Source organism: Arachis hypogaea, chromosome 20, assembly GCF_003086295.3.
Source record: "Arachis hypogaea cultivar Tifrunner chromosome 20, arahy.Tifrunner.gnm2.J5K5, whole genome shotgun sequence".
NCBI lineage: Eukaryota > Viridiplantae > Streptophyta > Magnoliopsida > Fabales > Fabaceae > Arachis > Arachis hypogaea.
The window spans coordinates 33,153,397-33,166,372 of NC_092055.1; the positions used below are offsets into that span (position 1 = coordinate 33,153,397).

At 32.2% G+C, this 12,976-nt stretch overlaps 1 protein-coding gene across 1 annotated transcript; it reads left to right on the top strand.

The window, feature by feature from the left end:
* The first annotated feature begins 7,971 nt into the window (after positions 1-7,971).
* Positions 7,972-11,355, top strand: LOC112785741 (uncharacterized). The gene is made up of 6 exons (XM_029296598.2): positions 7,972-8,226; positions 8,934-9,062; positions 9,283-9,403; positions 9,959-10,040; positions 10,303-10,456; positions 10,947-11,355. The coding sequence occupies exons 1-6, from the start codon at positions 7,972-7,974 to the stop codon at positions 11,070-11,072; spliced, it is 867 nt and encodes a 288-aa protein (XP_029152431.1). The 3' UTR covers positions 11,073-11,355.
* The last annotated feature ends 1,621 nt before the right edge of the window (positions 11,356-12,976 follow it).

Genomic DNA, 12,976 nt, shown 5'->3' on the forward strand with positions numbered 1-12,976 from the left:
AAAGAGGAGTCTACCTCCCGGGACCAAGCTGGTCCAGATCAGAGGGCCTCTGGCCGTAAATGACATTGGTCCTATGTGACCCCTCCTCTACGTTTTAGTTTTAATGATGAACATCATTAGTTGGAATTGCCGCGGTGTTGGCAGTAAAGCCTTCCCCTCCCTCATCAGAGATCTTCGACATGAATATGGGGTGAACTTCATCATCCTTCTTGAAACTCAGATCAGCGGTGATCGAGGGAAGCAGATTAGGGATAAGATGGGCTTTGATAAGTCTTATGTTGTGGAAGCAGTGGGTCGCGCTGGTGGTATCTGGTGCTTGTGGGATTCTTCTAAATGGATAGTTGAAGTGCTGGAACACGATAGGCAATTTGTGCACCTCAAAATATCTGGTAATAATCATAACCCTTGGCTCCTTACAGCTATTTATGGCAATCCTCATAAGGTGTATAGGAGGTCTCTATGGAATTCTCTAAAAGAGTATGCCAATAATGTTATCCTTCCTTGGTGTCTGATGGGCGATTTCAACGCGATGCTACACAACCATGAGAAGCAGGGAGGGGCAATTAATAACGGTCAAAGTGCCTGTAAGGACTTTCAAGACTGTGTCTCCACTTGCGGTTTAGTCGATTTGGGTTTCTCTGGCTGGCCCTTCACCTGGAAGAGAGGGAACCTTGCGGAGAGGTTGGATAGGGGGTTGAGTAATCTGGACTGGCAAATTGCTTTTCCTGAAGCAAGAATAAAGCATCTGCCCATGCTCAAGTCAGATCATTCACCTATATGCCTTCAACTTCTTTCTCCTATGGATCATAATAGAGGTCGACGCCCCTTCCGCTTTCTTGCTTCTTGGCTTACTCACCCTGATTTTGGAAATGTGGTTAATAATTCTTGGAATATTCAGACCTCCTGGACTGAGGGTTTATCGACATTTAAAGACCATATCAGGGATTGGAACAGGTCGGTGTTTGGGAATATTTTCAAACGAAAGCAGAAAATCCTTAGAAGATTACAAGGCATAACCAGCAGTTTGATATACAATTCAAATCCTTTTCTTGATAAGCTACAACAGGACCTATGGCGAGAGTATGAAGATATCCTTATCCAAGAAGAAATTCTTTGGTTCCAGAAGTCTAGGTGCAAGTGGATTGAGTTTGGGGATCGCAATACGAAATTTTTTCATGGCTCAACTATGATCCGAAGACGTAGAAACAAGATTGTGTCTCTCCAGGATGATAATGGAAATTGGGTCACAGACAAGGCAACTCTCGAGGTTATGGCTACTTCCTTCTTCATGGATCTCTATTCTGACAACTCTATAAATGTTCCTTACATTGTAAATAATATGTTTCCCAATCTTAATAGTACTGATTTGCAAAGCTTGAACCAAGAGGTATCTAATGCTGATATTAAAGATGCTATCTTTAGTATTGGAAGCTGGAAAGCCCCAGGAAGAGACGGTCTACAAGCCATTTTCTATCAGAGTCAGTGGAATAGAATTGGGGATGATGTCTGCAACCTGATAAAGAATATCTTCAACCAACCTGACAAGATTGGAGAGGTTAATGAAACTCTTATTACTCTTATCCCTAAAGTAGATCCTGTTACTCACCTTAAACAATTGCGGCCCATCAGCCTATGTAATGTATCCTATAAGGTGGTTACAAAAATCTTGGCAAATCGCCTGAGAAAAATTATGGATAAATTGGTGATGCCTACTCAATGTAGCTTTGTTCCGGGGAGACACAGTTCCGATAACATCATCATCACCCAAGAAGTCATCCACTCTATGCGACAAAAAAAAGGGAAGAAAGGATGGATGGCCATCAAGATTGACTTGGAGAAAGCTTATGACCGGTTAAAATGGAGTTTCATCAGTGACACCCTTATGGATATTGGTCTTCCCCAAATGTTTATAAAGTTAATTCTTAACTGCATCTCAACTGCTAAGATGAGAGTCCTGTGGAATGGTGAAGAGTTGGAAGAGTTCTCCCCTTAAGAGGCATCAGACAGGGAGATCCTATATCTCCCTACATCTTTGTTCTCTGTATTGAGAGGCTGTCCCAGCTTATTGGTGCAGCGGTGGATCATAAATTCTGGAAGCCTATCAGGCTGAAAAAGGACGGCCCACCTATCTCTCATCTCTGCTTTGCAGATGACCTTATCCTGTTTGCTGAAGCCAGTCTAGATCAAGCCAATGTTATTAACAAGTGCCTTGAGGCATTTTGTGAAAGCTCCGGGCAGAAAGTCAGTAAAGAAAAGACTCGTATTTTCTTTTCCAAGAATGTGGGGCATAATGTCCGAACAGAGATAAGCAACACGTTGCAATTTGCCAGGACTGATGACTTAGGGAAATACCTAGGTGTTCCTATTCTTCACTCTAAAGTCTCAAGAAATACCTTTGAAGATATCATCAACAAACTCAATACCAGGCTCAATTCCTGGAAAGCCTCATCTCTTTCTCTTGCGGGAAGAGTTACCCTGGTGAAATCTGTCTTATCCTCTATGCCTTCTTATACTATGCAATCTGCCTATTTGCCTTCTTCTACTTGTGATATGATTGATCGTAAATGCAGGAATTTTCTTTGGGGAGATACAGAGCAGTCTAAGAAGATACACCTGCTAAATTGGAAGAAAGTTTGTGAACCGAAAAATTCTGGTGGATTGGGTATTAGACATGCAAGCCAAATGAACAAGGCGTTCATGATGAAGGCGGGATGGGGTTTGGTTGAGAAGAAAGACGCACTTTGGGTCAGAATTCTTAGATCAAAATATGGCAGTGGTAACAATGTCATTCCTAGAGTAGAAAGGAAGAGGAGCAACTCGAATCTCTGGAAAGGAATTTGTCAGTTGTGGCCGGAAGTCCAAAGTAACTGCATTTGGAGGATAGGGGATGGGGCCCAAATTCGTTTCTGGGACCACAACTGGGTTCCGGGATTAGGTCGTCTCGATAGAGTTGCAAACCAGGTAAGTAGTAATTTTAATTACTCAAATTCACTGATGGAGTTTCTTGACGTTTCAGGGCATTGGGATACTGGGAAGCTACAAGAACTATTACCGGAGGATGTGGTGAAAAAGATAGTGGCGATTTCTTCTCCCTCTCCATGGAAGGGTACTGACCATTTAGCTTGGGGTCTCACCCCTGATGGGTTGTTCAACACCAAGTCAGCGTACCAGAGCTTGTCTGAAGAGCAACATACTCCGAATACAGTTTTTAGGCAAGTCTGGAATTGGCAAGGTCCGGAGCGAATCAGAACGTTCCTCTGGTTGGTGGCTCATAATGCCATCCTTACTAATTCAGAGAGAAGGCGAAGACACCTGACGAACGATGATTCCTGCCCACGGTGCCATCATCATGATGAAACAGTTATTCATGTGCTACGAGACTGTTCCTACGCACAATGCATTTGGAAATATCTTCTCCCTCCCAATTTTGTGAACTCTTTTTTCAATACGGATCTGAAGGACTGGTTGATGCAGAACCTCACTAGCAAGAATGACTGGCCATGTCTCTTTGGTGTAGCTGCCTCCTCTATATGGCACTTCAGGAACAAGCTCATTTTTAATGGCCAGTCTGTTCCTATGGTCACAGCGGTGAGTCGAATTAAAGCGCGGTCGGAGGAGTTTCTAAAAGTCACGAAAAGCAACATTCTACCCAGGAACCTCCAGGCTGCCGGGAATTGTTACATTGCTTGGTCTCGACCCCCTACAGATTTTGTTAAACTTAATGTTGACGGCTCCCTTTATGCCTATAGAAACAATGCGGCATGTGGTGGAGTGTTTAGAGATGCAGATGGTAGATTTTTGAAAGGTTTCTCATGTAATTTAGGTGGATGCTCTATTATGCATGCTGAATTATGGGCAATCGTCCATGGCCTACAAATTGCGGTAGTTAACGGATACCAGTCCATTGTCGTAGAATCTGATTCAGCTGCGGCTATCAAGTTCATCAATCATGGCTGCTCCCCAACTCATCCCTGTGCCCCCCTCATTCAGGACATTCGTATCATGGCAGCTCGCTTGCAGCACATTATTTGGTTACACTCCCTTCGTGAAGCTAACTCTGTAGCAGACCTTCTAGCCAAAAAAGGGCAAGACATGCCTCTTGGTTTACACCTGTTTGATAGAGCACCATCTGATATTACTTATGCACTTTTTTGTGATTGTTATGGGGCCCTCCGTTTAAGAGGGTCCTGATCTGCTCTTTTATTTTTGCTTTTTTCTTTTCTGTTTTCTTTTGCTGTTGGGGTCCTTCCCCCCTTTGCTCATCAAAAAAAAACAATTCATGATAACTATATCACATGTACTAGTGATTAATCTTTTATAACCAATATTTAAAAACATATATTTAAAATTAATAACAATTCTGTTTTTTCTAACATAACAATTAAAAATTATACTATTTATTAACAAATATTGAAAGTGTTATTTAATAACAAATATTTGATAATAAAACTAAATTAAACTTAGTTAACATGTGCTAATAAACCATAAATTAAAATTGTTATTTTTTAATTAAATATTTAAAATAAAGAATAATTTATTAAAAATATATCCTAAGCATTAATAATAATTCTACTTTTCTTTTTTTTTTTAAAAAAAATCTAAATAAAACTAAAATTAGTAAAAATATATGCTAAAGATTAATAATAATTCTTTTTTTAATAAATAATTAAAATTCAAGACAAAATCCTAAAAATATATAGTAACAATTAATAATAATGCAGTTTTATTATTAAATATTTCAAACAAAAGAAAAATAACTAAAAATATAAATTAATAATAATTGAAACTTCTAAAATTTTATGTAAAAATAAAAAATTTCTAAAAATAAACCCTAATCATTAATAATAATCAAGGCTAATATCTTTTGATAAATTTTAAACACAAAACCTAATTCACTAAAAAATATGTACTAGCAACTATTAAGTAAATAATTCTGTTTTTGAAAAAAAAATTATTTAAAAAAAAAACTAAAATCATTAAAAATTTGTTCTAATAATTAATTAATAATATACACTAACAATAACTAATTAACACTAACACTAGCACTACTACTACAGCTACAACAATAAAATCATATTTTTAACTAGTCCTTTTTAACTAACAATTAATTTATTTAGAACTAATTAATAACAAAATAATATTAAAAATTTATAATTTTTTGTACTACTTTTAGCTTAAAAAAAATAACAATAACAAAGAATAAAATAAAATACTCATCTATATATTTAGAGCAGTATTCGAGTGAACCAATCTCCTCTTTGTCACCCTTTTGTTTATGCTATGGTAGAATTAAGGAGTTGAGAATGATGTTAGAGAGAATTTGGGAGAATGGTGAACTAACAAGAAGAAAAAATGAGGAAGACGGGTTCGATCCTAGCTAAGTTCACTTAAAGGAGGAAGAGAGAGAATGCCATATGTCACCCATGCAGAATAAAATGTCACTAACGTTTTTTAGTGAACGCTGTTGACGTTTTCATCGCGTCAATGGCCGCCTCCCATAATGGCGTTAAACACGTCGGTTGGCTCAGTTTGATGATATACACCCGTTAAGGCCCAATATTAAAAAAAGAAATTCCAACTTCTAGTCAAATTTTTTTAGTTTATCTTTAAATCAAACATTTCATTTTCACCACTCTCCTCCACCCATGCTTAACAAAAAAACCAAACGAATTTCAATTTGACCTCCATCCAACACCCACCACTTGCCACTACTGCCATCATTGTTACTACCGCCAACCTCAACCGTCATTATCCTTTGACCCACAATCCAACCCCCTCCTCATCACCATTAACATCATCACTTTTAATTTACAGCTTATCATCACTGCCTCCAACACCAATCATCCCTCTCATCCGATTGTCATGCACCAACATCATCACTCTCGTCACCTTAACTACAACCAGCTTCAACCCTAACCACTAATACAATCCCAACTTTTTTCATCACTACCACCAACAATTCTCCCTAACCAACAAACAAACATCAATAACAATCATATAATAATCATTGTCGTCAAGAAGAACAACATTCATGATTTTTTTTCAAATAAAGAGAGAAAAACACAGATCGAGCATAGGCGTTAAGGGAGAGAGAGATTAAGAAGGAGGAAGAGAGAAGTGTAGTGCAATGAGGAATGGAGAAAGTGGGTGGAGAAAGAAGAATGATTATGGTATTGTTGTTATCGTCAGTAAAAAAGTGAAAGTGATGGTTAAGGTGGGTATTAAGGAGGTGGAGTGAGTGGTGGCTGAAAATGTGACGAGGGAAAAGGAAGGGTGAGGTAATGTTAAAAAAGAGACGATGATATTGAAGAAGAACTTTAAGTGCTGGAAAATAATAGAGAGATAATGAGAAAGAATTTGTGGAAGGCAATAATGAGGAGCTATACGAGTGGTAATTTGGAAAAAAAATTGTGTTGACTATTTAATTTTGACCATCAAAAAATCGAACAAAAGGATTAAGTATTGAAACTATTTTAAGCCTTCGAGATAAAATTAAATCAAATTAAACATTAAATACATTCTTAAAATTTTTCAAAGACTTTTGATAAAAAAAATATTTTAATAAATTTGGAGGAGCATTTAAATATAAACTCTCTATTATAGATATTTTTAAAAAATAAAATATATAACAAAATATTAATGCGTTATAAGTAAAATATAGAATAAACTTTTTTTATGAAAATGACTTGTTATTAGAGAAAACAAATAAGTAGTAGGTTATGAATTTTAATTTTTTTTTGTTTTTCTATCAAAAAATTTATTTAGCTTATTTTTATTTATTTTTTAAATAAATGATTAATCTAATTAGCAGATTAATCTTTTAAGTTTGACAATATTAAAGAATGTGAAATCCTCTAGTTAGTTATTTAAAAATAAGTAGTTATTATAGTGTTTAAAAGGTGATGCTTAACTTGTTAAAAATATTAAAAATAAATATTTAATTCAAAAATTATAAAAATAAATAATTTTTAAATATTTAAATTTGTTATAAAAAATAAATTAGATAAAAATTAAACACCAAATAATAAACATCATAGAATTATCTTAAAAGTAAGCCAACAAATATTAAAAAATAGTATAAATATAATTTTAATAGAAAAAAGAAAGAAAAATATAACAGCTTGTAAAAAAAAAAAAAAAAACTGAAAGGCTAAAACTCAGTTTTCGGAGCTTTGGTTTGGATTCATTCTGGGCTTTTGTAATGTTTTGGGTAATAGATGGTCTTAAATAGTTGGTATTGGCCCAATTTTCATTGGATTTAAGAAAGATAAAAAAATAATAAAGATACATTTGTGTTGAATTTAATTGCTGAGACCTTGTCCCTGATTCAAAAACGAGAGCTGAGGCCCAAGTCAGTTTCATAGCAGAGTTCTTTGTTTTGAGTCTTAATCAATGTCTATGATGTTATGTAAACTGGAAAGATTCTTGGTCCAAAAAAAGAAAATTGTAAAGATCTTAAATCTTATTTTCTACCCACAACTAAAAAATTTAAAATGAACATTTTTTTGTCAAATTAGTAATGGATATTTATATGGCAAGCGGTAAACTCTTAAATGGAGTTCCGATTCGCGATGAATTAGTCTTCGACCTGTTAAATTGTGGGATACCGTGGGTAACCAATAAAAAAAAAGATATTTACACTACGGGACAAGTTACTAAACATGGGCATTTTTCAAATTAATTTTTGACCTCTTTTTATAGTTTAAGCCAACCAAAACTTATTTGTGATTTTTATTCCGAAATAGGCAAAACACTCTTGCACACACAGCACATCATAAGAACACATCTTCCTCCTTATTACTCTTCTAACCGCGCATCTAATAACCATAATAACTACCAATTTATTGGAACAACACAAAGAAAGAACAAAAGTTCACGATACATGCTCTACCTAACTACCGATTGATCGATTGACCAATCAATCATAATTGATTTGATTTTATTTAATTTAATTTAATTTGATTTGATTCGATGGGCGAGTGGACTACTAAAGCAGAGGATTTGTACGCATGGAGGGTGATGTTAAACTGGTTGGACTTCTTCTTCCAAATGTTTTATGGGATAATTGAAGGAGTCTTTGCCCAATACTCATTACTCTCTTTCTCCCCTTCTCATCATCATTGTCATATGCCTCATCCTCCCAACACCATTCACCAGATACCTCTTCATTTCACAAGCCATCGTAGCCATTATCATCATGTCTCTCTACCTCTTCGGAGGCTCACGGTAAATATTTGTTTAGGATCATACAATAGTACATAGATAATTTTAATGAAAAGTGCATGTTATTCTTTTTACAAAGAAAAGTAAAATACCATGCACAATGCATATTCTTTAACAATTTAGTTATAATCTTCACCCTTTTTTTTGTGATAATTATACTATGTACTAAAGAAATTATCATTTGTTTATATCATTACCACTTATGCGGTGTTTTTTGTCTCTTGAAATATAGACATGACTCAAAATATAGTATTTTTATTTTCAAATGATGGACTTGCCTCAATTCTTTTTTTTTTTGTTTTCTTTCAACGTTTTTGAAGCCAAAAGAAATCTCATATGCCCACCAAAATTCAGCCATCAATTCAGTCACTCTATATTTGTATATATAAGTATATGTGTCGTTTAACTAATTTTTGTTTTATATACACAAGTATTCTTTTTGAAAATTTTGATGGGTTTATCATATTTTATTGTACACCATCTATCTGACTAACTTAAGACTAAAAATTTTGAACTCATATAACCATATAACCAATGAAAATTTCTTAATAGAAAATATATTGAGACCAAACTCAAAAGAAAAAGGAGTATATCTACCTATATATACAAATTAAGGAGCCAACACATGAATTATTTCACAAATTCTTGTTGATTTCATGTTTTTATTGAACATTTTGAATGATGTCACCAAATGCATTATATTATTGCAGGTAGTGCTTGATTTGGATGAAACCTTAGTATGTGCATATGAGAGGTCAAGTTTGTCACCTGAAATACGTACTAAAGCAATTAAGGATGGTTTGAATTATTTTGATCTAGAATGTGTATGTTCCGAAAAGGTGTGTTACTTAATTATCATAAATATTACGTAGATTTTTTTTCGGTTATCTATGTCTGTTTTACATGTTTTCTTAAAATAGACGTAGATAATAAAAAAAACTTAATAATATTACTGTCTAGATATTTGTATTTGATTTCTTCGCCTAGATTTAAAGTATTCTTTTATAATTATGTATTCATATGGAAGGTTTTTATTTTCCCATTTTTTGTTTTGGCAAGGAAGTGGAAGGAAAACCAATAATTAGTTATGTTACAGTGTTTGAGCGCCCTGGACTAAAAGAATTCTTAAGGCAATTGAGTGAATTTGCTGACATGGTGCTATTTACTGCTGGTCTTGAAGGTTTGCTTCAAAGATTACCAATTTTCTCAACTTATCTATCTTTGCTTTTATTTGAATTCTTTAATTTTTTTTATTTAATTCATATTTATCTATCAAATTATCAATGCTCAGTTGTTCACACACGTTAAGGAGAAACACTAATAAAAAAATGAAACCAGTTAATAACATTACAAAAATATGGTGTTGTGAAATAAAAATGTTATGTATACATTACAAAATAAGTTGTTAAATCAGTTATCGTATATTTATAAATAAATATTTAAATATTTTTAATATATATTGTATATCTCGACATATATTTTATATAAATGACTAATCTAAAAATTAATTTTTTATATACTCATGACAATTTTAAAAAATATGCAAGAACTTGAAATTTTACTTTGCTACTTTAAATATGAAATGTCTATTTTAAACAAGTCTCACTTTTTAAGAATTTGTAAAGAGAATGCAATCAAAACTTAACAAGTTATAATCACATTTTCTTAACATAATAAAAGTTATGCCAATTATGTACCAAGCTTTATTTTAAATACCTCTATAAATTCTGTGTAGGTTATGCTAGTCCAGTTACTGATAGAATAGACAGAGAAAATCGATTCCGTTTACGACTTTATCGCTCCTCAACTACCAACACGTAAGTAATTATTTCTTGAAGATATTTTTGTTAATTAAATTCAACTAAGTTAGTCTAAAATAACAAAAATCAATTATGCTTAGTATTATTCCAATTCTTATTATTTAACTTAATTGAACTTAAGTCATAAAAAATTTAGATGTATAAAATTACTCATTTTAATTAAAATGTTTGTTAAATTCAAATATCAATCATTCTAAAATTCAATTAACATGTTTTAATTTGCTATCGGAAGCAATTATGTAATCACTGCTTATTACAGGGAATATAAGGAACACGTGAAAGATCTTAGCAGTATAACAAATGATCTATGCCGCATTGTTATTGTAGACAACAATCCTTTTAGCTTTTTGTTGCAACCAGAAAATGGAATTCCATGCATCTCATTTTCTGTTGGGAAACCGCATGACACACAAGTAAATACATTTTTTTTGTGTTTTCATTCTTTTTTTTGTATATAAAAAAAATACAAACTATTGACAAATAAATCTCTAATCTTTTATCTAAAAAATAATTAAGTCTCTCATTAAACTCAATCATAAATAAGTCTCTGATTTTTCTAAATGATAAATACATAGGTCTCTCCGTATTGAATTTCAAATCTTTGTTAAAAAAAAAATTACATGTTTCTGGATTACAAAAATTAGGAATTTACTTGTATTTTAATTTGACGAGGAGTTTATTTATATTTGTGCTAAAAAATTCAGAAATTTATTTATCTTTTTCTCTTTAAAAAGAACACATACACACTATAACAGAGATGAAGAAGAAATGAAACAATAAAAGTAATAGATTCTACTTTCTATTTTCACAATATGTATAAATTTTGAAAAATTTGAATACAAACGGAGCCATTGTTCTTTGATTTCTTACCATCTTTTTTGGTCTATTTTTGCATGATCACAGCTTATAGATGTGATTCTTCCACTTCTCAAGTACCTATCTTACCAGAAAGATGTTAGAGATGTGCTCCGTGAAAAGTATAAGATGCCTGAATGGTTTCAACAACAAGGGATTCTAACTTACAGTTGAGTTTATAGGCTTTTTTAGTTACCAATCCGTCACTTTTTTCAAAATTTATTATCAAAATATCACCCTTTTTATAACTAATTGTTCAGATGCTACCTTTTTATTATAATGACAAATGATTTGTTATTTCATTTTTTATTATGATTGTTTGCAGTGATATACAAAAGGTGGTGTTTAATAATTAGTTTAAAAAGAATGACATTTTGATAATAAATTTATAAAAAAAGACACATTGGTAACAAAGTCGAGTTTACAAGACTGAAATTGCTTGCAGTCTCTTCATTATTTTTCTCTGTAAATTCTCCTTCTATTGACAAGTTAGATTTTTCTTTTTCTTTTTGTATTTATAGAGTTTGATATGATCTTGATGAAGAAAGAATATAGCTGTGTGAATATGAAACAGAAAAAAAGATGATTTGATATTGATCTAAATGTATCTTACTTAGAAATAGAATAACAAAATTTATTACCATTAACATAATTTCTCTAACTGAATACCTAACTTTGCCTCTTATAACTGGATTTTGTTCTTTTTCTCACTATTATCTCTATCATGTATGTCACCAATAATTTGTTCTAGATTTTCTAGAGGTTTTAAATAAATTCAATTCAAATCCTTCTTTTGTAGTCTCTCATACTGTTATATTTTTGTAAAACATTAGCTTCACACATTTTTCATAATTCCATCAATGTATAGTTTAAAACTAAGAAAAAGCATAGGTAGATAATGAAAATACTAAATAATGTGAACAATGGATATATTGGATGTTTAATTCACTAGGTGTGCGGATAGTTATTCTAATATTAAGATTTAGGTGGATAATTTGAGGGTGTAGTGTGTTTTTATTTTATTGGGCCAATTTTAGAGCTTATTGTTCACATTGTTCACAAAACTATTGTCTGCCTAGCAAAGTCTATTAACTAATAACTAAATATTTCCTTGCTAACTAAATTTTGTTAGCTAGGGACCAATACTATGTTATAAGTTTTAGAATTCTAAATTAAAGAAAGAACGATACATGGGCTAAAAAGATTGTTAACACAATCATGTTAAGCCACCAATTAGTTACTAAATAGGATGTACATTTAGTGTTCATGAAAAATTTAATTATTCTACTAATAAAAATATTTAATTATTATTTGATATCAAATTTGATTATTCTACTATATCAGATTTAGTTATGCTAGTGGTTGATTATTTTGTTGAAAAAAATATGTGAAATAACATATTAAAATATATACAAGTACATTATGACTAATTTAGTGGTTAAATTTTATCATTTACAAAATATTTTTGTTAGTCGGATGAATTAATATACTCTTGGAAGGTTTTTACTTTGTAGTCTCTGTCACTAGCATTAAATTATTATATATCACCTAGTAATTAATCATGTTATACACAAAGTAGTAATTAGTCCATATTCAAATAGATGTAATCTCTAAAATTAATATTTTGACAATAATGGATTTTTAAGTATTTGAATTTCAACTCTAGATTGTGAGTTCAAGTTGATTAGGGTATCTTCTTTTTCTACTATAGAAATTTAGTTGTATCATTTGTCTTTTTCAAGATGATATGCTTGACTTCTAGATTGAAAGAGTTATACATCGGTCACTGAAGAATAGAGAGTATGAGTATTAGCAAAAGATACTCCGATACTTAAGTTAGTGTTTGAAGTATTCTCTTTTGAATTAATAGGTTGGATTTGAGACTATACCTCATTACTCCTTTTTAGTTCATTTTATAAAAAATTTTGAGGTTTTGGTGGAGGTTTTGGAGATAGAACCTTTAATTACGGTCTTCTTTTCGCTATTCAGGTGAAGGGGGTTTGGAAAGGTGTGTGGATGAACCTAATAGTAGTCTAGGTTAGGCAATGTTTGGTTTACAAAAATTGTCATTTAAAGAT